The sequence below is a fragment of the Chrysochloris asiatica genome, unplaced genomic scaffold (genome assembly GCF_000296735.1).
Source record: "Chrysochloris asiatica unplaced genomic scaffold, ChrAsi1.0 scaffold00016, whole genome shotgun sequence".
Lineage (NCBI taxonomy): Eukaryota > Metazoa > Chordata > Mammalia > Afrosoricida > Chrysochloridae > Chrysochloris > Chrysochloris asiatica.
Genome location: NW_006408534.1, coordinates 2,772,981 through 2,795,260, shown reverse-complemented (window position 1 = coordinate 2,795,260; position 22,280 = coordinate 2,772,981). Strand labels below are relative to the sequence as shown.

Genomic DNA, 22,280 nt, shown 5'->3' with positions numbered 1-22,280 from the left:
TCCCTCCTGACAATATGTCCAGAGTATGAGAGTTGAAGTTTGGTCATCTTGGCCTCCAAGGAGCACTCTGGCTGCACTTCTTCCAAAACGGATCTATTGGTTGTTTTGGCAGTCCATGGTGTTGTTGTTGTACTTTCAGTATTTTCCACCAACACTGTAACTCAAAAGCATCAATTCTTCTATGGTCTTCCTTATTCTTAATATACATCTTAATATACTTCTCTCCCATTTTCTTTCTCCACAGAACTTTATTCTGTTTTCTGGATCACTTTCTTTTCCCAAGTACCTGCCTTCTTTGCTTCTCCTGACTTTTCTAGTGTCTCAAAATCTTCATAAATGACAACCTTTCTCTTCTCCACACCCTCTCCCCAGCTCACTTGTCTAATACCTTTGGCAGAACATCAAAGAAAAATAAGACTATTCAATGCAGTCTTACGTAGTGTTTATGGCATACCTTCAAGTGTGAGACCCTGAAGTGACCGCTGTCTACTGTCCAGGCAACTAAGTTAGAAACACCCTTTGCCCTTGCCATCCCATAGCATTTAATTCATCTCTACTCCTGTCCTCAGGAGCCCTTGGGTGATGCAAGCAGTTAACCCACCCCCCGCTAATCAGATGGTTGCCTGTTAGAGATACCTTGGAAGAAAGACCTAGTAGTGTGTTTCTAAGAAATCAGCCATTGAAAACCCTTTTGAACACAGTGCTAGTCAGATTCACGTAGGGTCCCCATGAGTCAGAATCAAGTTGATGACAACTGATTTACCCTGTCCTTAGGCTCTTACAGGCTTGTGCTATAGAATGAGTGTCCCAGACAACCTCCTCATTGGTGCGCTTGGCAGACCACCCCTCCCCATACCCCACTCTACTAACATAGTCCTAAGTCATTTGTACTATCTCTACTTGTCTCCCCCATCTCACAATTTATTTGTTGCCCCCACCGCTTTCTTTAAATTTATCCTTCAAAACTGAGCTCAAATACCAACTCCTCCAGGCAGCCCTCCCTGATGGCAGTGTGTACAGGCCCCTGTGTGTCCAGCACCTGTGCTCCCAGCATGGCTTTGGTTTGCTGATCTGCATTCCCTGCTGATTGAGTTCTTTAAGAATGAGAACTCTGTGAAGTATCTTCATTTTTTTTTTTCTCTTACACTTTGCTTTGTAACATTCATTTTGACTTCCCTCCGTCTTTTCCTATCTGAAGCCTCCATCTTCCTTTTTATCTGTATTCCTTCATATCTGATCTTCCGATTATCAGTACTTCTTTTCTCAAAATGATAACGGCTTTCTCCTGAATTCCACTTTAGAATTTCACGAACACATCTTCCAGGTCCTAAGGTGAGAACACTAGTTAGAAAGAAATGTTGGAGTTGCCAGGTTATCTTTGATTCCTCCTGGAAATATTACTTATGAATTTCTTGTCTAAAAAAATTCATGCAGTTGAATAACCCATTAGTGCCTGTGGCAATTTTTTTAATTAAAAAATTTAAAAAATACTAAAACTTAAATTGTGCTAAAAATAGCTTACTAATTACCACTTTAACTTACTAACTTACTAAAACCAACTACTTTTAATTGATCTTTTTTCAGAACTGTAGGCAGGTGCATCATTTGGGTGGTGGTGGTAATGGTTGTGTAGTGCGGAGTTGGTTCCAACTCATAGAGAACCTGTATAGAATTTCTGAGTCTATAACTCTTTGAGGGAGCAGGAATCCTGGTGGACTCCAACTGCTGACTTTGCAGTTAGCAGCCCAGTGCATAATCCACTATACCACCAGGGCTCCTGTTGCATTGGGGGATGGGGGAAGTACTATTTATGCACATGTGTTTATGATGTCAACCTTTAGCGCCTGTAATAATCCTGCCCCAGAAGGATGTAGATTAGCTCCTAAAGCCTTCAGAACACATTACAATGCAAAGTGAAAGCATTTTAAGGCAAAAATAGGGCCAATTAAAATGCTTTATTGCTTGCTTTAACAGCAACGGGGGAAAAAAGTTCCACATTTTCTTACCCCAGCAGCAAGCCTAAAATTGCATATATTTGGGGACAGACTAGAAAGGAAACAGCCTACCAGAAAATTCCCACACCCTCTTCATTGTAACATTCAAGAGAAGGGCAGTTCCCAGAATGGGCTTGTTATATATGCAGCGCTGCAGTTCAGACCCACAGAGCCAGGGAACACATTCACGCCAGCCGGGTTCAGTTTAGCTGAACTCCACATGGGAGTAAAAGCTAGGAAAACCACCAGGGATTCTCTACTGGCCTCTCCTCATTTGTCGGAGAGAGAAGAAAAAGAAAATAGGTACAGCAAAACAAAACCACGTTGGTTGAGATGCTAAGAAACTGGGCCCCTTGGAAGGAGTTTGTGGGGAAAGTACCAGACACTGAACACTGGAAAATAGCCTCAAGTTTCTCTTCTGGAAAATGGTGGGGCTATTCGATAACCTGTGCCTTCAATCTCATGAAGGTATTCTATGATTCACATGATAAGTCCTCTGAAAGAGCCTTCCAAAAAAGCACAGGACTAAACTGATATGAAGAGAGGGCAGATGCACAAGAACACCCATACTTGCAGATAGTACCCACTTGACCTGACTTCAGTGGCTGCATGAACTCAACTATAGGAAAAAAGAAGAGGAGAAAAAAGAGTAATCCACTACAATTTGATGAACTTGACCTATAGTTATGGATGTAGTAACTCAAAAGAGGGAAGAATCTTTGGTAAAGAGAGGCTCATTCCCACCCCCTCGGTACAAAGGGTTGACAGGGATAGGCAACTTAGACATTGGCTACCCAAAATGGGGGGACTACAATGGCACGAAGTGACTGGCTTACAAGCTTTCAAGAGGGAGTTTAGTTCCAGAGGGTGTGGGGAAGGTAGAATCTCCACTGAGAGGTTTCCATCCTGCCTAGATGGGACTGATGAAACGAAATGGGGATAAGACTCTTGTGATACAATAGTGAATAATTGCTATCCAGACTGACTGTGAGTGTTGCTAATGTAAAAGTAGACATTTTGTAACAAAAGGAGGGGCGTGGTTGATCTTGCAGTCCAGGAGTGGAGGTCCCTGGGACAATCGAGGGAGAAGAGCAGAGTGCAGGGCCCTACCCAGAGAAGCAGTTACGCCAAAGATGGAGCAGATATAATGATGTGGAGAGATGGAGCGGGGCTGTGTGCTGACGCCTGGAGGGCAGGCTTGGGGGGATGTACCCTTCGGTTAGTTGATGATGCATGGAGGGGATTGTGATCTTTGCAATGAAACGAAATACGATAGGATGAATGTAAAACTGATGTTCTCCCATGTAAACTGTCACTCAATTCACAATGAAAACAAACAAACAAACAAGCCATTTAAAGAAAAAAGCACAGGAGTAGAATTAAAATGTGTAAATTGTTGCTCAAAGATGTTAAATCAACCTCCTAACACAAATAGAAAACTCAAATCTGAAAATACTGAAGAAATCTTTCTTAGGAGACTGTGACATAAAATGTAGTGCAACTAATCTTATTTATGGAATCTTAAGAATAATTAAGTAATACAATTCATTCTAGAACCACTAATTTGACCTTACTTTCAAAATTATTTTCCAATGGAAAATCTCCATGCCTACTATTAATGACCTAATCTCATGCAGAGATCCTGTAAGGAAATTACATAAAACATATTTACTGGTTAGAATTTTACACCAGTGGAAAAGTGCTCTAAGAAATTAATTTTATGAAGATTAAGAAGTTAGGGACATTGCAGTTTTTCACAGAGCGACCTTTGTCAACCTGTTTTTTGAAAAAGAGATTTGCATCTCTCTGTAAACACAGATGAGGGCCTGACTCAATTTCAGCTGTGTAAACTTTGAACCTTCAGATTACTTGGAAAGAAAATAGCACCAAAACTGTAACAACAGATGAGAAAACTTGAATAATATAATTGGATTATTGGTTGTTCCCTTTATGCAATAATCTGAGTTTCCTTCCCAAGAAAAGGCACAACAGGAAAGGTAATTTTATGTTATTCCTTAGTGTCTATGTTATGTAAGTTTACTAATCATTGTACTTGTTACATCCACTGCCATCGAGTCAATTCTGACTCATTAAAGACCTTTTAGAACTGAGTAGAACTGCCTGCGAGGGCTTCCAAGGCTAAAATAGTTACAGAAGCAGACTTCCACATCCTTCTATAAAGAGACTGGTGGGTTCAAACCACCAACCTTTCAGTTAGCAGACAATTCCTTTAAACTCTGTGCCCCCAGGGCTCTTCATGCACATAGTGGGAAATATAAAACATTGTTTCCAAAAGATACAGATTTTTGCCAAGCTTTGACTAAAACCTGTGGTTTCTTGTTACCTGTGACCCTTGTAGTCTTCATTGATGTCTGACTGCCTAGTATTCCACTTTATAATGAACACCATTACATACCTAAAATATTGTACATGAGGAAAAACAATTACTAAGCACTGTTTTAGCACATGCTGTCAAGTAAGCCTGATGTTGCAAAACTCCAATTCTGTGGCTTGCTTGCACTATAGCTCTGCATGCATCTGTTAGTAGCTAGCTGCACTTTTATACCAACTGAATCAAATAGTTGAGTGCAATTGTCATCACTCGCTCATTCACTGCTATAAACCCTTATGGGAGCAGAAAGCCTCATCTTTCTCCCCAGGAGCAGCTGGTGAGTTTGAATTGCCGACCTTGTGGTTAGCAGTCTAGTGCTCATCCTACAGCAGCACACTAGAACACCTGTTAATATTTAATAAAGTCTATTTATTTACTAATGTTGAGGAAACTTTATAAGTGTTTTTATACACTTTATGATTGTACTGATCATTTAGAATAGATATCCTGTTGCCAGTTACCAATTGCCATGAGATGATTCCGACTCTTGGTAATCAATTCCATGTGTGTCAGAGTAGAATTATACTCCCCAGGATTTTCAGTGGCTGTTTGTTTAAAAGTATATCACCAGGATTTTCTTCCAATGCATCCTTAGTTTCCTCAATAATTCCATGCCTATAAGCTTGGAGCCCAATCTGAAGAGTATGAGCTGTTCGTGATCTCGTCCATTGCAATGGGTAAAGCATAATTCTCAGCATACCTAGACAAGCTAGACAGGATGAAAATTGTGGCAGGTTTTACACAATTTCACATAAAAGGAAATGTTTTGAAACTGTTTCATGAATTTCTGCCAAGGTTAAAATATGCTGATCAGCTCTCTTAACACTAATTTAGAATCCAACCTGTAAACTCCCAGTGACAGAAAAATCTGCAAATTAGTATCAAGTGTATGAGGAGATCTTTCATATTCCTTTTGATACTTCTGTATTCTCAGAATAATATATACTACAAAGATTTGTTTTTTGTGTGTGTTATACATTAAATTGTGTTCCCAAAAAATGTGTGTTGTAAAGCCTAATTCCTCTGCCAGTGGACCACTACTCATCTCTCTGTCGTACTCTGGTGGCTTCTGTGTTGCTGTGATGCTGAAAGCTGTGCCACCAGTATTTTCAATACCAGAAGGGTCATCCATGATGGACAGGTTTCAGTGGAGCTTCCAGAATAAACCAGAGCTGGATCACTACTGAATGGTTAACCTCATTGATAGAAGCAGAATGTTTTCTGTACCATTCCAGAAAATGAGCGCCACAGGTTGGAAGGCACTCAGAATATGACTGGGGAAGAGTTGTCCTTATTTATATGAAGAAAGCAAAGCTTTAGAGACCTTCATTTGCTGATGTGGCACAACTCAGGATGGGAAGAAACAGCTGCAAGTATCCATTAATAATCAGAACCTGAAATTTATGAAGTATGAACCTAGGAAAATTAAAAGTCATCAAAAATTAAATGGGATGTGAAGATCAATATCCTAGGCATTAATGAGCTGAAATGGACAATTATATGGTTTACTATGCTTGGAACAGTAAATTGAAGAGGAATGGCAACATATTCCTTGTCAAAAAGAACATTTCAACATCCATCTTGAAATACAGTGCTCTTTGATATACCCAGCTAATACCATGATTATGCTAATTTACACACCAAACACTAATGCTAATGATAATGAAACTGAAGAATTCTTCTAACGTCTTCAGTCAGAAATTGATCAAACATGAAATACAGATCCATTGATAATTACTGGTGATTGGAATGCGTAAATCAGAAACTAAGAAGTAGTTGGAAAATATGGCCTTGGTGGTAGAAACAGTGATGGAGATTGCATGGTAGACTTTTGCAGGACCAGTGACATTTTCATTCAAATACCCTTTTTAAAACAACGTAAAAGGGGTCTATACACCGGAACCTCACCAGATGGAATCCACAGGAATCAAACTGACTATGTGAGTGGGAAAGGAGCCTTGGTAGTGCAGTGGGTTACGAATCGGGCTGCTGACTTAAAGCTCTGCATTCAAATCTACTGACTGTTACATGGGAGAAAGATGAGGCTTTCTGCTCCCATAAAGGTTTACAGCCCCAAAAACCCTATACAGGGTCACTATGAGTTGAAACCGACTCCATAGCACACAACCACAACCACCAGAAGTGTGGAAAGAGACGATGGAGAAACTCAATAATCCACTAAAACTAGGTCAGGGGCCAACTGTGAAACAGACCATCAATTGCTCATATGAAGCAGAAGAAAATTAGTCCATGAGTTCAAAATATGACCTTAGATATATCCCACCTGAATTTAGAGACCATCTCAATAACAGAGTTAATGCATTAGATAGACATAAATGAACAAAGACCAGAAGATCAAGACAATCATACCAGAAGAAATCAAAAGTTAATTTAAAAGGTGAGCCATCAAGGCAAGTGATCGGGTCCCCTCAGAGCAAACTCCCTTCCAAGACTAAGACTCAATGGGGAGAATACACGAGCAGACACGTGGTCAGGCTGGTGACCATGTTGGTCACCGATAAGGGGAAGAGTGGGGAAAACAGCAATGAAATTGGGATCTAAGTCCAACCACATTCAGTAGATTCCTGTGAACCCAGGTGGAGACCTGGATGGCCAGCAGTACAGCAAGACTCGGGGACTTCTGGGCCCAGAGGCAGTGACATGGCCACAGAGGACTAGAACGGAGAATGAAGCATCCAGCTGATATGAAGTGAGGGGAGATGCACAAGAACACACATACTTGCAGATAGTACCCACTTGACCTGGCTTCAATGGCTGGATGATCAGAGCTTGACTAGAAGAAGAAAGAAGCGGGGTGGGAGGGTGAGAGTGACCCGCTACGATTTGATGAACTTTACCTATACTTATGGATGTAGTAACTCAAAAAAGAGAACAAACCTTTACAGCAAGGATCACTCCCATTTCCTCAGTACACAGGGTTGACAGGCCTGGGCAACGTAGACATTGGCTACCCAAAATGTTGGGGGTGGCTATAAAGGCAAGAAGTGACTGGCTTACAAGCTTTCAAGAGGGAGTCTAGTTCCAGATGGGGCAGGGGTAGGTAGAATCTCTGCTGAATGATTTCTAATCTGTTGGGACCGGGCTGGCGAAAGGAAATGGGGATAAGACTCTTATGGTACAATAATGAATAATTGCCATCAGTAGTGACTGTGAGCATAGGAAATGTAGATGTAGGTGTTTTTTAACAAAAGGAGGGGAGTGATTGATTTTGCATTCCAGGAGCGGAGGTCCCTGGAACCATCAAGTGAGAAGAGCAGAGAGCGGGACCCTACCCAGAGAGGCAGTGATACCAGGGATAGAGACAGAGATGATGACAGATGGAATGGCTGGGGACACAGGGAGGGAGAGGGGCTATGTGCTGGCAGCTGGGGGACGGGCCTGTGGGGTGTACTCTTTGGTTATTTGATGATACATGGAGGGGATTATAATCATTACAATGAAATAAAATACGATAGGATGAGTGTAAAACTGATGTTCTCCCATGTAAACCCACATAATTCACAATAAAAACTTTTAAAAAAAAGTTAATTAAAAAGACAGGAAAAAACAAAAGAACAAAAAACAAAAAGTCACAAAAGACTCTGAAACTTGCTCTTAAATGTAGAGAAGCTAAAGTGACTGATGGTTAGTGCGCTGGACTGCAAAGTCTGTTTGAACTGCATGGTCGGTGGTTCAAGCTCACCAGCACTCCTTGGAAACCCTATACAGGATCACTATGGGTCAGAACCAGCTCGATAGCACTTAACAACAACAAAGTGACTAGAAGAAATGAAGTCAAAGAGCTGAGCAGAAAATTTCAAAGGGCCTCTTGAGAAGACAAAGTCAAGTATTACAACAAAATATGCAGACACCTGGAGTTAGAAAACCAAACAGGAAGAAAAAGAACACACTCAGCATTTCTCAAGCTGAAGAAAAAATTCAAATCTGGACTTTCAATATTGAAAGATGCCACAGTGTGGATATTGAATGATACTCAAAAGAAGCTGAAAGGTATACACAGAGACATTATAAAAAAGAATTGGTTGATGCTCAACCATTTCAAAGGTAGTATTTATTCAAGAACTGATGGTACTGAAGGAGGAAACCCAAGCAGCATAGAAAGCATTGGTGCAAAACACCAATGTTCCAGGAATTGACAGAATGCAAATTGAAATGTTTTAACAAATCCATGTAGAGTTTTAAGCACTCACTTAACTATGCCAAGATATTTGGAAGACGGTGCCTGGCCAAGCAATTGGAAGAGATCCATACTTGTGCCTATTGCAAAGAAAGGTGACCCAATGGAATAAGAAATCATTTAATGGTATTAATATCCCATGCAAGTACAAATTTTGCTGAAGATCATTCAAAAATGATTGCAACAGTACATCAACAGAGAGCCACCAGACAATAAAGCCAGATTCAGAAGAAGAGGACGTGGAATGAGGGATATCACTGCTGATATCAGATGGATTTTGGCTAAAAGCAGAGTATACTAGGAAGATGTCTACTTGTGATTTATTGGTTATGCAAAGGCATTCAACTGTGTGTATGGGTAACATTGCAAAGAATGGGTATTCTAGAAGACTTAATTGTGCTCATGAGGAACTTGTACATACACCATGAGGCAGTCATTTGAATAGAACAAGGAAACACTGAAGGGTTTAAAATCAGGAGATGTGTGCATCAGGGTTGTATCCTTTCACCAGACTTATTCTACGTTTATGCTGAGCAAATACTCTGAGAAGCAGAATTATATAAAGAAGAAAGTATCAAGATTGGAGGAAGACTTAATTAACAGCCTCCAATATGCAGATGACATAACTTTGCTTGCTGCAAGTAAAGAGGACTTTGACTGAGGAAGCTCAAAAACAACAGCCTTCAGTATGGATTGCACTTCAATGTAAAGAAAACAAAAATCCTCACCACTGAAACAATAACATCATGATAAATGGAGAAAAGATAGGAGTCGTCGAAGACTTCTTTTTTCTTATCCTATGTCATAGTCAACACTCACTGAAGTAGCAGTCCAAAAATCAAATGGCATTAGGTAAATGTGATGCAAAAGGCCTCTTCAAAGTGTTAAAGAGCAGGCCACAGGCCTTTCTCTTCCCTTCTTCACTGTCGTGTGAGTGATGCTACATTTCATCCTCGCTATGTTGTCTCATAAGACTTTCAAGATCAAGAGACAAAAGCAGAATTGTCCCATTCCCCAATGGATTCGAATGAAAACTGGTAATAAAATCAGATACAACTCCAAGAGAAGACACTGAAGAAGAACCAAGCTGGGTCTCTGAGGAGTCACACATGTGACGGTACAGCTCATAGTATACCCAGGTCCTAGCATTTCCCCATAGCAAGTTTAATTTTGCCAGGTCTGTTCAATTGAACATGTTTTGCAAAACTTCTGGTTTCTTCCTTTGCTTTTATGCTTCTGTATTAAAAATTTGACTAATAAATATGTGAAACCTGGAAATTTGGTTTTGGGAAAAAAAACAAAACGTGTTAAAAAGCATTGATGTCAGTTTGAGGACTAAGAGCAGCTAAACTAAAGGCATGGGATTTTCAGTAGCCTCATATGCACGTGAAAGTTAGATACTGAATAAAGAACACTGGAAAACAATCAGTGCATTTGAATTATGGTGCTGGCAAAAAATGGTGAAAGTACCATGAACAACCAGAAGAAGAAACAAATCTGACTTGTAATAAGTACAGCCAGAATGCTCCTTAAGAGCAAGGATGGCAAGACTTTATCTCTCATTGTCTGTTGTCAGGAAGGACCAATCTGTGGAGAAGCACATCATGTTTGGTAAAGTGGAGGGTCATTGAAAAAGAGGCCGGCCCTCCACCCCAACAAGATGGATGGACACAGTGGTAACAACAGTGGACTCAAATACATTAACAGTTGTAAGGATGGCACTGGGCCAGCTGTGGTTTGTCCTGCTGTGCATAGGGTCGTTATGAGTTGGAATTGACTAGAAGGCACCTAACAACAGCAACAACATGCCCATAGATGTAATCCCATTTGACAATGGGGTTTTCGTTGTTACTGTATCAGCGTCGGCTACCACTTAAACCAATCACTGTTGACCTGTTAAAGAGCACATTGCTGCTGTTAAGTACCATGGCCGACTATGAGTCAATGCTGACTCATAGCAACCTTGCATAGGGTTTCCAAGGCTGTACATCTCTACAGGAGCAGAAAGCCTCATCTCTCTCCTACAGAATGGCTGGTGGTTGCCAACTACCAACCTTGAGATTAGCAGCCCGACTCTTAACCACTTCACGAAAGCAAGAACAAATGGGGTAAAATAGGTGCCATTTGGAGATATCCAAGGAAGGCTGAGAAGGATGCTAGAGGAACTGACGCAAGGATTTTTCCCCCCAGAGCAGAAAGAAAGATCCTTGCTCAGACTTGTAGCCTCTCAAACTGTGGGAAAATAAAGTTCTGCTCATTAAAGCCACCCACTTGTGTTGTTTCCTACACAGCAGCACTAAGAAATTAAGACAGCTTGTTTTTAAGGCCATGGGACAAGGGCAAGAGCAGTTCATTTTCTGATATAATTTTTGTGAACTAGTATCTTAAAATCACTTTTTCTTTTTGATGTATTAATCGAGTTTTTACTGTTGAGACCCTGCCAAAATAAATGCCTAGGAAACTATTGTGAAACTAACTCATTAAAACATTTCTATAATAAAATTACTAACTTGAAAAAATAAAGATAAGCAGTTGTTGACATTAAAATCTTTTTCCTCAGTGGCAAGTATATTCCCTTTGTCTCTGTAGTTCTTTTGGGTCCAGGAATCGGGAATTAGTAGAGTTCTAATGAAAATATTTCTTTTGAGTTAATCTAATTAGTTGCCATGACAGTAGTGAGCTTTCTGTTTGTTACAGCATAAAGTAAAAACTGTCAATATATTCTAACTGAATCATAGACAAGGATTTACACTGTTTTAAATACTGTAGGGAAGAATTAGACTTACTTTCCAAGTGTAATCAGAAAATATTATTTTTAAGAAACCTGACCTTGTTCAAAAGCTTTTAAACTGATTGAATAAAATAATTTTTTTATTCAAAAGCAGGTAGATTTTGTTCTCATCATTTTTATTCTTTCACATCACCTGGTTTATCTTTACCAAAGAGAATTGAACTGAGTGTATTAGAAGATTATTTGCTCCTGGTGTAGTGGTTTAAAGCCAGTGGTTCAAGTTCATCAGCTGCTCCTTAGAAACCCTATACAGGGTCGTTATGAGTTGGAACAACAACAACATACTTGAATTAAAGCAAATAATATTCTACTACAATCAGTTTAACTATTATTTGCTGCAGGCCATACTAGAACTGGCGTCCTGGTATGGTGCTGTAAGATAAGCATTGGACTGTAAGGTTTGTTTGAACCACAAGGTCAGTGGCTCAAACTCATTAGCTTCTCATAGGAAGCCCTATACAGACTCCAACTCATTGGCACTTAACAACAACAACAACAGTACTTGGACTAGAACTATAATCAGTCCTTTAAATTCTACCTTGAAGTGTAGCTGGCCCTTCATATTTCATTCAGTGTTATACTTTGTAACAATTTAAGTAGTTAGATTTCCTCTGGTGAAAGGTTATTTTATAGATTCTGTGCTGTTACAGTGTTTTCCCAGTTATCTTCAACTTTGAGCTATTCAGAAAAGATGGGGGAGCATGGTTGATTCAAATAACTACCTAAGGGTTAAATGTGCTATATGGCCCCAAGTCTTTGGTCAAGTGTTGGGGAAAGTTTTCATTGATTTAAGTAGGTGTTATAGCTCAGTAAAGAATGGCCCAAGGTTTGGCAGGAAAGCATATATGGAAACTCTACTCACAGCCAAATATACAAGAATAAAGTAATTGGTTAACGTAAAAGGAAATGATTTTGACAGATTTACACTCTTGGGTGTGTTAGAAATCTACCAAAATTGAGGATGTAAGTGAATTTTCATCTTGAAGTGGAAGATCAGTCACTGAGAGTGGAAAGCAGCATTCTTTCTATAAATAAAATGCTATAGACACATCCTTTTAGTGTTAAAAAAAAAGTAAAAATAAACACTGTATTGTCTACTCTATTGCGTTATAGAGAGCTGTTGTTTTATCTGTAGTCTTTTTCCTTTTCCTGTTCTATTTAGACTTAAATCTCAATCAACCCAAAGAAGAAGAAGAAGAAGAAGAAGAAAAGAAAGAATGCTACTATAATCTAAATGATGCCAGTCTCTGTGACAACGTCCTGGCCCCCAATGTCACCAAACAAGAATGTTGCTGCACCTCTGGTGCTGGGTGGGGTGATAACTGTGAGATCTTCCCCTGCCCAGTCTTGGGAACTGGTAAGAATCAGCTGAGAGCTACTCATACTTATGTGGATCATGTGGTGTCCACAGGCCTTGAAATGTTCTCATTTTGGTGACTACATTGAAACCTTGAAATGATGGCATTCACTAGTACCTGTTATAGTCCATTTAAAGTGGGGCATGGTGAATTTCTTCACTTTCACCCTGCCTCAATGTGAATTCTTCACCTCACTTCAGTTCATCACAGAGTATGCTGTCATCGTGAGGTTCTATCTGATACTTTAGAAAAATGTATGATTCAGTGTTTAATTAAAAGCAGTCTATTTCACTGACATTGACACAGCATTATCCATAACGTTGTTAGTTGCCATTGAATTGATTCTGACTCACGATGACCTTGTGCGTGTAGAGTAGAACTACTACGTAGGGAGCAAAAGGGGGTGAATTTATGGAAGCAGGTTGCCAGGCTTGTCTTCTGAGGTACTTAAGGGTAAGTTTGAGCTGCCAGCCTTTTGTCTAGTAATGAAGTGCTTAGTCATTTGTGCCACTCAGATACAGCAAAGTTGTTTTTGTTGTGGCGTCAATTCCATCTCATAGGGACCCTGTAAGACAGAGTAGAAATGCCCCATAGGGTGTTGTAGGCTGTAATCTTTATGGGAACAGATCACCAAGGCTTTCCTCCTGTGGAGCAGATGGTGCGTTCAAACCTTTCAGTTAGCATCCAAGCACTTAACCACTGTACAACCAGGATGCCTAATCCTTAACTAGAGCTTGTATATTTCAGGAGAGACTTTTCTTGATGGTTTCTTACCAAACCTTTAAAATATTAGAAACCATGGTAATGGAGAAGCAACAGTCATAACATCAAGTTTAAAATGAGTAAACAGAGTATGGTGAATCATAGAGCTTTTAAAAACATGTATATATATATTGTTGTTGTTATGTGCCGTGGAGTCAGTTTCAACTCATAGCGACCCTGTACAGGGTTTCTGAGGTTGTAAATCTTTACGGGAGCAGAAAGCGTCATCTTTCTCCTGCGGAGCCGCTGGTAGTTTCAAACTACTGACCCTGAGGTTATCAGCCCAATTCGTAACCACTACGCTACCAGAGCTCCATGTGTATATATGTAAATTTTTGAAGATGTTGGATTTATTTGCACCAGTTCATAATTTTTGAGATTTTACTAAATGGCTTTGCTTGAATTAGATAGGCAAGATTTACCTTAGATGTATAGTGACTGGGATCTTAAAAAATCATGGGTGGGCCTCTGAGGTCGCAACTATTGGTCTCTCCCTCTCTGGAGAAAAGAAGAGTGATGAAAATTGAAGACTCTTGGGAAAATTAGTCCAGTGGACTAATGATCCACATGAACTTCAGTCTCCATGACCCTAAGACCGGAAGAACTACATGGCTCCTGGCCATCACTACCAACTGCTCTAAAAGGAATAACATTAGCAGGCCCTAGATAGAATAGGAGAAAATGAAGAACATAACTCAAAATCCTAAAAAGAGACCGGACCTACTGGTTAAGAAAGAGACTATAGTGCTCGATCATTGTTTTAAGTCTGGAACTGAATTCAACCCCATGGCACAGTATTTAGTCAAGCAGTAGATAAGTATTTGAGGAGACAACAGTACTAATGAAATACACACACCCTAGAATCATCAACCATCTGGGATCGAAAGGGCAGCAATTTTCTTAGAGACCAAATTCAGAAGGGTAGAGAAAGGAAGTGGAATGGAGACAAGAAACAGGAAGTGGAATAGGTGATGTTACACTTAGGGGACTGCAGTGGTTGAGTGTATAATTTGTTGAATGTAAAACTGATGGCATGCTCTGTAAACCTGCACTTAATTTACATTAAAACGTTAAAATTTTACCTGAGAGTGATCAAATCTGAGAAAACAAAATTAAACTGGAAATAAAAGCACATTCGTGGAAGATACTGATATTTTTTTCTTTGTTCTACTTGCTTCTTTTCTTGGTTTTGTCTCTCCTGAATACAGCTGAATTCACTGAAATGTGTCCCAGAGGAAAAGGTTTTGTCCCCACTGGAGAATCCTCTCATGAAGTTGGTGGCCAGAACTATAAAGGTCAGAATCAAATAGAAACAAATTTGCAACATGTGTTCATGTCAGACATTCAAATAAAAGCATAGATTGAGTTACACGAAAGTAAAGTTCTTTTATGCTATGGGAAATGGTTGCAGAATTTATTATTCTGCTGGAAGAAGATGCCTATTGACTCTGGGAAGAACAGTGGCTTGGGAGTCAGAACACTCAAGCTGTGGAACATTGGGAGACCCCTTAACCTTCTGAGCCTTACTTGCTAAATCTCAGAGTTAGGAACAGTGTCCTAAAGCCTCTCCAGAGAATTAAGTGAGATAATACACTTGTCAATACTGAACATAAAATTCTGTACTTAGTAGGTTCTTAGTAGTTTTAATCTTTTATTACAGACCTATAAAAAAATCACATAAATTATACCCTTATTAGCCTGTCATGTTTGCCTTTGTTGTGGCCAACAAAATGGAACCTCTTTCTTTCTCAGAAGGTATCTTTTTATTGCTTGAATGAATGATCACAGATTTATAATAGGAATGGGAAAGATGAGAGCAAAAGTAGATGTGGTTTATATATTTCATACTATGTTACTATAATTCTAAAATAAATGTACAGCTTCTTTATTTTGGTGACATTTAAACCACATGTATAAATTTTTTGTTACTTTTTACATTTTCATGACAGGGGTATTATGACCTTTTATATATATAAAGTGTTGGTTTTTTCCCTTAACATTTTAATATTGAAAATTGCTAAGTAGCTGAAAAATAAACTATAGAATATGTTTATTGTTCATCCGTTTTTGGAAAGCTAGTGTTTTAATATTAGAGTATATACTTCAGTAGTTGGATAAGACATTCCATCTGTTTTTAATATACAATCTGTGAGTTAGTCCAATTAAATGAAAAGAAGACTTGGTTAGCAATATGTCTTTATTGGTTTTAAAGTTCAGAAATACCATATACTTTATTTTTGCAGGGATATAGTTAAATCTCATTTCATATTATAGAACAGAGCTTTGGTTTTACTAAAGAATCATTCTGAATTTCTTGTTCCACACTCTTAGCAATGCTATATGTGAATGGTTAGAAGAGGATTGGATTCATACTCAAACTGCCACAAGTTCCAGACTTGACTCTAGCCTTTTCCAACTCTGACTTTCAGCAAGTCATGACTCAATCCCTAATTTTAAAATTAGCCTGAATCACTAAGACTGACGCCAATAATAATAGTAATACAAACAATAATAATAGCAATACAAGACAACATCTTTTGAGCATTTACATGTACGAGGTAGTGTACTGAGCTCTGTTATACAGGGATGACCTCTGTTTAATTCAATGTTTTTAATTCTGTTAGGTAGGTTTTTCTATTATTCTGAGTTTATCAGTGAAATAAACTGAGGCTTGGAGATGCAAGAGCTTTAGATTTTATGGAGGATGGGTCTGCCAACACCCTTGGCAGTTTGTGCTTTCATTGTTGTTGTTGTTAAGTGCTTTTGAGTCGATTCCAACCCATAGCGATCCTGTATAGGGTTTCCAAGGAACAGCTGGTGAGCTTGAACTGCCAACCTTGCAGTTCAAACAACTTTGCAGTCTGACGCATTAACCCATCTTTCTCACACACACACACAAAAAGACTTTCGTCAACTGCCATCAAACTCTTCTCAGGAATTTTCTTCTCAGTTAGTGAAGGTGCTAGAATATACATTTACAAAAACAAATATTTCTTAAAAGATGTGTTCTTTAATGTATTTCCTTTGTGGCATTGAGGAATTTATAGAACATTTCATTAAATTTGAGGTTGTTGTTATTGTTAAGTGCCATTGAGTCAGTTCAGACTTACAGGGACCCTGTGTAGGGTTTCTGAGGAGCAGCTGATGGGTTTGTACCACCAACCTTGCAATTCAAACGGACCTTACTGTCTAGTGCATTATCCTGCAGCACCACACCAAGTAGCATCTCAGAAACCATATTTGCAACTATACTTCTAATTGTAATGTTTTGGAGATTACTCTTTAAATACCCCAAGTCAAGCCTCAGCTGATTCTTTTTATGTCTTGAATCAGGCCTAAGTCTAAGAATTTGATATTGTCACCTCTGTAAGATTCTCTAAAATATGTTGTTATTGTTATGGGCCGTGGAGTCGGTTCCAACTCATAGCGACCCTGTACAGGGTTTCCGAGGCTGTTAGTCTTTACGGGAGCAGAACGCCTCATCTTACTCCCGCGGAGCAGCTGGTAGTTTTGAACTGCTGACCTTGCGGTTCGTAGCCCGATTCGTAACCACAACGCTACCAGAGCTCCTTTCTCTAAAATATAGGCGATATTATGTAACCTGAAACCTGATAATAGTCATGCCTTCTGTTTAACTGAAAGAAATCAAAATTAGCTCCTCTTTTCTATCTTTGTTTGTTTTTGCCAATAGATGCAGATGAATGCTTACTCTTTGGACAAGAAATCTGCAAAAATGGCTTCTGTTTGAACACTCAGCCTGGTTATGAATGTTACTGTAAGCAAGGAACATACTATGATCCTGTTAAATTGCAGTGCTTTGGTAAGTTTGAAGAGGACATACTGTGGTGTATTGTAAAGATAGACAGATGTCAAGGCAGGGGTAGGGAAGTAATGCCATGTAGTAAAACTATTTTTTTGAGTTTAAATCAGGTGTCGAAAAGATCTGAGCATGATTTAAGAATATAAAAAATTCCCATACTATTACTAGAGTGGATTTCAAACACAGAGTTAATACTAAATGTGGTATTATAATCCAAGTCACTAGTATAACTGAAGTGTTCTTTTGGTCTGGGGAACCTCCTGTTTCATCATCATCCATACCATGCAAGTGAAAGCCATATGTGAATACCCAGCCTTGGATGCTGAAGCAAAAAACCATACACACCAGACAGAAACACACAGCAAAAGGAACTAATTTTCAGACTATCTTAAAGAGCCATTTTATCTTCAGTTTCTAAATGTATCCTGTGTCCATAGATCTTTCCTTTCCTTGTGTACTGTCAGCAACAGCAGTGGCAGCTTTGTGCTTTTTTCAATCAACACAACTTATATTTTTATAGTCAGACCTGTTCTAATTTGGATGACTACATGTAATTAATTAAAAGGTGGCAGCCCTTGAAATCTGGACTCAATTCAGCAATGTGTAAAGTTTGGTAAGTGTGTGAGATACAACTGATTCCTGATTTTGAGGCTTTTGTTTTGTTTTGTTTCGTTTCTGTTAAGATATGGATGAATGTCAAGATCCCAACAGTTGTATTGATGGCCAGTGTGTTAATACAGACGGTTCTTATAACTGCTTTTGTACCCATCCAATGGTCCTGGATCCTTCAGAAAAGAGATGTATACGGCCAGCTGAATCAAATGGTATGTTTGGATAGGAGGTGCAAACCTGTGTTCAAATAAATAGCATCCTTTTTAACTATTGGTGAGCTAATGGAAAATAGAAAAATTTATTCCTTGGGTGCTTTGAAATCATTAAAAAGAGCTGCTAAGAGAAATGATAATAGGGTGCCTGGTCCTATCGTTGTACTGTAGGAGGTTTAATACCCCGATCATACTCATTTAACAAACAAAGGCATATGGAGTAGCTGAGAGGTGGCAGAGCTGCTCCATCCTGAGAGTTCATCATACTTCATCTTCAGAAGCCACTGAGGAAGATGTACATTCAGGGAAAGGTAATTAGGGTTGCTTGGCTGGAGTTGTAAGAATGGGTGAGAATATTCAGACTAGAGTGTGGAGTTGGACAAGGAGTCAGAGAGTCCCGAGTTTCACTGATAGGAATCCTTGATCATCCCAGAAGTGGTGAGACACCCCTGAAAGCCAACAAAATCCATCAGTCAGCCATCACATTCAGCAGACTACATTGGATGAAGTCAGTTGAAAGGGTTCTCAGATGAAATGTCACAAGTTCAGGCCTTGGCAGATACAGTGAGTGAGAAAGCATGCATCCAATAATGTTGCATAGGAAGAAATGGTGGGATTTGACAGAGGACAAGCTGTCAAAAAGCAAAGATTAGAAGAAAGAGAAGGCCATCAGGATTGTGGAATGCTGGCAAGATAGTGGGGGCATTGTATATAATGGAGGAAAGCTATAAAGAGAAGGATTTAATAGGAACATCATGGGCAGGTTGAATTTCAGCTAATGGAACCACATCCCAATGGAGATGACAGAGGTTTGATCCAAGGGAAGATCAGGCTAGATTTAGACTTTTACTTGGAAGTCACCCTTTGAAATTGGGATGGAAACTTTGAGACTCTCTGGCTTCCATCATAGTGTTTATGAAATAGGAATAACAGTGCAATTGTCATGGAACCATGTCTTCCCTTTCAGAACAAATTGAAGAAACCGATGTGTACCAGGATCTATGCTGGGAACATCTGAGTGATGAGTATGTATGTAGCCGGCCGCTTGTTGGCAAGCAGACAACTTACACAGAGTGCTGCTGTTTATACGGAGAGGCCTGGGGCATGCAATGTGCCCTCTGCCCCATGAAAGATTCAGGTAAAGCCTCATCCAGTTCCTTCTGCAGGAAGTCTTTGGAAACAGGTTTTTCTTCCCAACTCTTTTGGAGCTTGACACTTATCTTTCACATCTGTGTTTCCATCTTCATTCCCATATTTTACTTTCGTTAGCTGTGACTGTGTGTGTATGGAGGGAAGGGATGAGCAAGGATCCATAAACATCTGTCTCCTGGTTTACCTAGCTAGCAGCACCTGTCAATAATTTTTGAAACTCTCATTCCATTTAGAATTTATGTATACTGATACTTCCTTTTAACTGTAGTCATTCTCATTTCTATCAGGTCTTACCTAGAGCAAAGAATAGTAGAGACGATAGAAAATCCTTACAGATGAAATTCCAAATTTTTATGTCAGCCTCTTTTGGGGAGACATAAAAGAGGGATTGAAACAATGTAAGAAAGGAGTAGAAAGTAAGTGAAAGGGTATTTTATCAAATTTCCTTTCCTTTCAGGTTCTAGATATGAGATTAAACCTTTGGCCAAATGGGACAGCCCAAGTTCCCTGTTTTATCTCCTCTCCTAGTGTTGGAGAGCTTTGGAAGTTTATGACACTGGGTTACTAGTCACTGTTGAGTTATACTTGGTTGTGTATTTCTCTTCTTACTTATCACCCATTAAAGGAAAGCACTCGAAGCTCTTTGGTATACCGCTTGGTCTTTAAATGTAAGACTGGTTTGTTAAAACTAGAAACATGGTGATGGTAGTGGTGTTGGTTATGTGCCAAGGAGTTGGTTTCAACTCTTAGCAACCTTGTATAGGGTTTCCAAGGCTGTAAATCTTTACAGGTGCGGAAAGCCTTATTTTTCTCCCACAGAGCAACTGGTAGATTTGAACTGCTGACCTTGAGGTTAGCAGCCCGACTAGTAACCACTATGCTACCAAAGTGTGTGTATAAACTGAAGAGATTTTTTATTATCATATATTCAGAATGGCAAAGGGGAAGAATTGCTTGAAAAGATAAAATGAATAAATAGTTGAATTATTCTGTTCAACCTATATAATTAATTGGTTTTGAGTTTATAAATAACTTAAAAATCAGTGAAACATAAAAATAACTTGAAATACCATAAAAAGGAAGTGAAAAGCAAAGGTAAAGAGCAGAGACTTAAAGAAGTACTCATCCATGGCAATGATTGTTGTTGTTGTTGTTGTTGTTAAGTGCTGTCACACAGGTTCCCATTGATAGCAATCCTGTTTAGGGTTTCCAAGGAGCGATTGGAAAGCTTGAACCGCCAACCTCTTGGTTCAAATTGACCTTGCCATTCAGTTCATTACCCCACAACGACACACCAGGACTCCATGGCAATGATTATTGTTGTTGTTAAGTGCCGTCGAGTCAATTCCAACCCATAGCGACCCTGTATAGGGTTCCCAAAGAGCAGCTGGTAAGCTTGAACCGCCAACCTTGTGGTTCAAATGACTTTGCAGTCAGACGCATTAGCCTACAGCTAATTGTAGGTAACTTTTCATTTTTCCAGAGTTGCTCTCAGGATTCTTTTCTTGTCTTTGATTTGGAGAATTTGATTATACCTTGGTAATTTTCTTTTTAGGTCTATCCTGTTTGGGGTTCTTTCAGCTTCTTGAATGCTTATCTTCTCATCTTTCATGATGTTAGCGAAGTTTTCTTCCAACAGCTCTGCAACTATCTTTTCTCTGTTTTTTCATGTTCTGGAATCCTGATTACCCATAAATTATTCCTCTTCAGGAATCCTGGTGTGACACTGTGGGATAGAGCACTAGACTGCAAGGTCAATTTGAACCACAAGTTCAAACTCACCATTCACTACTTGGAAACCTTACACAGGGTCGCTGAGTCAAAGCTGATGTGATGACACTTAACAACAGTAACAGTTCCTCTTCATGTTGTCCCACGTGAATCTTAGGCTTTTTTGGAGTTTCTCATTCTTTTTATGATTGTTTTTCTATTGAGAGATGTATCTTCAAGCCCACTAATTTGAGCTTCCATTGTTTCACTCCTTTGCCCTTTCAATATATTATCCAGTTCTTAAATCTTAATATTTATCTTCTGGATTTCTATTTGCATGTTTTATATGGTCTTCAATCCTTTGTTTTGTTTGTTTGTTCCTGTAGTGTTTTCCTGAATTCATCATTGTTTACCTCAACCTGAATATCATTCTCTTGAATTATTTTTCATGTCATTATAATGCCTTTTTTTACCCTGTTTTTTACCTCTGCCTCTTGGTCACTTTTCTGACACACTCTGCCTTTCGTTTTTTCATGTGAACAGAACTTGTCTGTTGCTTCCAAGACATTTTGGTGGTGTTGTATTTGTATTTCATACAATTGTATGTTGGTGTATTCTTAGACACTCACCAACTGCCTTCTGGTGGGTAAGGTTAGGGGATGGAAGTATGTGTGCCGTTCTCTGTTTGCTGTTTGTACAGCTCAGTTTAGGATGGGTTTAGCTGATGTTGGTGGTTGTTAGGTCGATCAGATGTATAGCAGCTGACATTGGCTCAGTCCCAGAGTGTGGGCCTGTAGAGGTTGTACATGGGCTTTATGGGCATGGTTACTGTTTTTTGTTAGATGAGAAAGCACACATACAAGAGAAAAGAAAAATAAATAATGAAAAAAGTAAATAGTAATGGGGTAAAAAAAGGACAGTGCCTAGAAATAGAATACAAAAAGAGAAAAGAGGAAAAGTTAAAAAAGAAAGAAGGAAAAAAACCCCAAAAAAACAAACAACAACAAAAACTGGATTGGATACTGTAGTCTATAATCATAGAAAAGGGAGAGGAGGAAAAGAAGAAAATAAAAAAATCTGTAGCCTAATATGAGTATGACTTTAATGTCATCTTTTAACTTCTTGCTTTCAAATCCACCTGATAAATTTCACGAAGCCCCTGTTGGTTGTTATGGTGTACCTCAGGATTTAATTTAATTTTTGGCCTCTTTCCCTCTCCACAACACTTGTCCTCTTTCTCTCTCCACAACCCTTGTTCTGGCCTTTTCGCTATTAAAAA

General features: G+C 39.1%; 1 protein-coding gene and 1 pseudogene across 4 annotated transcripts in view; both read left to right on the top strand.

Moving 5' to 3' along the window:
• LTBP1 (latent transforming growth factor beta binding protein 1) overlaps positions 1–22,280 on the top strand; it is a 636,211-nt gene that overhangs the window by 574,751 nt on the left and 39,180 nt on the right. For all 4 annotated transcript variants that reach the window (XM_006835152.1, XM_006835155.1, XM_006835154.1 and 1 more), the window contains 6 exons: positions 7,576–7,581; positions 12,538–12,732; positions 14,704–14,790; positions 17,187–17,315; positions 17,999–18,139; positions 19,107–19,277. In XM_006835152.1, coding sequence (XP_006835215.1) covers positions 7,576–7,581; positions 12,538–12,732; positions 14,704–14,790; positions 17,187–17,315; positions 17,999–18,139; positions 19,107–19,277 — 729 coding nt within the window. The remainder of the gene's footprint in view (positions 1–7,575; positions 7,582–12,537; positions 12,733–14,703; positions 14,791–17,186; positions 17,316–17,998; positions 18,140–19,106; positions 19,278–22,280) is intronic.
• LOC102829900 lies at positions 9,543–9,683 on the top strand (annotated as a pseudogene).